Source organism: Octopus bimaculoides, chromosome 6 (assembly GCF_001194135.2).
Source record: "Octopus bimaculoides isolate UCB-OBI-ISO-001 chromosome 6, ASM119413v2, whole genome shotgun sequence".
NCBI classification, from domain to species: Eukaryota; Metazoa; Mollusca; class Cephalopoda; order Octopoda; family Octopodidae; genus Octopus; species Octopus bimaculoides.
In genome coordinates, this window is record NC_068986.1 from 115,086,491 (window position 1) to 115,088,766 (window position 2,276).

At 42.9% G+C, this 2,276-nt stretch overlaps 1 protein-coding gene across 1 annotated transcript in view; it reads right to left on the reverse strand.

Annotated features, from left to right (window-relative positions):
• The window catches only part of LOC106872073 (cysteine-rich motor neuron 1 protein), a 92,458-nt gene that overhangs the window by 20,520 nt on the left and 69,662 nt on the right, over positions 1-2,276 (reverse strand). The window contains exons 4-6 of the mRNA XM_052968507.1: positions 932-1,037; positions 670-794; positions 3-143 (exon numbers count right to left, since the gene is read on the reverse strand). Coding sequence (XP_052824467.1) covers positions 3-143; positions 670-794; positions 932-1,037 — 372 coding nt within the window. The remainder of the gene's footprint in view (positions 1-2; positions 144-669; positions 795-931; positions 1,038-2,276) is intronic.

The following is a 2,276-nucleotide window of genomic DNA, read 5'->3' on the forward strand; positions in this document are numbered from 1 at the left end:
CGTTATCCATTTACACTGCAAACTTCTGCATGTCTGCCGCTGGCAATAAGTCAGGCCATTCTTGCAGCTGCATTTGGTGCAGTTGTCCAGTTTCCACACATCTCCATGTTGGTAGGATTGACCACGAGAAAAACAGCTGTTCCCTGTCACAACACGAAAATAGAAGAGGGTTAGAAGGGGTTAAAGAGGGAGTTGGAGGAGAGTTCAGAAGGACGGGGGGGGGGTGAGGAGGGGCTTAAACACATGTGGGTGTGGGTGTACTACTACAACAGACCATGTATACTATCACATACACACATCACCTCTAACTGCTGCTGCTGTTACTGCTACTGCTACTACTACTACTACTACTACTACTACACAATAAGTACCACAAACTACTACACACACATAGACTATCACAAACCATCGCATACATGTATACATACATACACCAACCCTCAACTCAATCAGTGAGGGACAGCTACATGGACGCTGATCAGCTAGAAATGGCAGTCAAATCTCCTTCAAATCACACCTGCTGCCTTAAAAAAAGGGTGCATTGGACAATTAGATGATAGATATATAAGTTGGGATGGGCATGAGTAGAGTGTAGATTATAAACCTACACAGTGAGAGCTAACCTACAGCTAGCTCTCACCTCCTCTTTTTATCGTCTCATGTACTTACTGTTAACACATTTGAATTTATCACAGCAGGAACCAGGCTGGTTGGTCGCCTTCTCCACCACCTCAATTCTATAGTTTTTAGAGCATTCAACAGCAGGGCACCTGTCTCTGTGTTGGCACTGGCACCTGAAACAGGGACAAAGAAAAAGAGAGAGAGACAGAGTGAGATATGACAGGTAATATTATATTAAACTGATCACACACACACACACAAAGTGGCAACCACATAGAGATAAAAACACAAACATAGAATCAATGCTTACACAGATTCTGCAGAGCAACAGCCATCCTTGCTGAGTTTTTTCACCGTGTTGACACTGTCCTTGGGACAGGATTTTGGCTTAGGGCATCTCACCAGCAAACAATTTCCTGCAAGAAAAAAGAATCTACATATTTGTACTTTTAAGTAGAGAATAATGAAAATAAGGGCCTTATGAGGGGAACTACAAAGAAAGGACAAAGAAGAGGTGTACAACGGGGAGTAGGTAGGAAGGTAGATGAGAGGCATGCGAGAAGCATAAGATACTTGCTCAAGGTGCTGTGCAGTGGGGCTTAAACCCAAGATCGCATGGTTGGCAAACAAGCTTTTTAACCACACAGCCACACCAATATTTTTCTATAGGTGTAAAATCTTTGTCAACTGATCAAGCAGGTTTGAATAGAATATACTCTACTGATGAGGTATAGTGGACCAAAACATGTCCATAGTTATCTGCCTTGCTGCAATTTCCCCTAAGCATGTAAATTAATTTGGTGAAATAAAGACTTCATTTAAAAAAAAAAATATATGTTCCTTTTTCTTTGGGAATTGCTAACAATGACCACTAGGTTTTTGTTTTCTTCCTCCAACTAAAAGAGGACACTTCAATTAAAATTTTTTTGCATCAAACATGGAATACCCCCCACCCCCACCCCTTAATTTAGTCACCATAGTAACAGGCAAGAAGATGATGTTGGTCAGAAGAAAGAACCTCAATTGAACCAACTGATAATTTATTTGTAAATTAAGACGAGGAACTGAATGGCAGAGCAGTGTGATAGGTAATGGTGTCAGCCAGCGGTCAGTCCAACCAGCAAGCAGTTGGTAGGAAAATTCTTCAAGTCTCGTAAGTTATTTTTTCAGTTGTTCTAAAATAAGAGCTTACTATTCTGTTAATACTTTTTATGCATTTTATGTGCGTGTGAGCAACTGTTTCTATATAGCTATTCATATGTCCATTTTCCATGCTGGCAGGGGTTGGACAGTTTGACTGGATCTGGAGAGCCAGTGGCTACACCAGGCTCCACTCTGATCTGGCAGTGTTTCTACAGCTGGATGCCCTTCCTAACGCCAACCACTCCAAGAGTGTAGTAGGTGCTTTTTACGTGCCACCAGCACAGGGGTCAGTCAGGCGGACCTGGCATTGATCACATTCAAATAGTGCTCTTTAGGTTCCACTGGCATGGGGAGCCTGTCAAGGGGTACTGGCAGCAGCCATTTTTGGATGATGTCTTTTACGTGCCACCGGCACGTGAGCCAGTCAGGGAGTACTGGCATCGATCACATTTGGATAGTGCTTTTTACATGTCACCGCCAATGGGGGCCAGTCAGGCAGTCCTGGCATATAT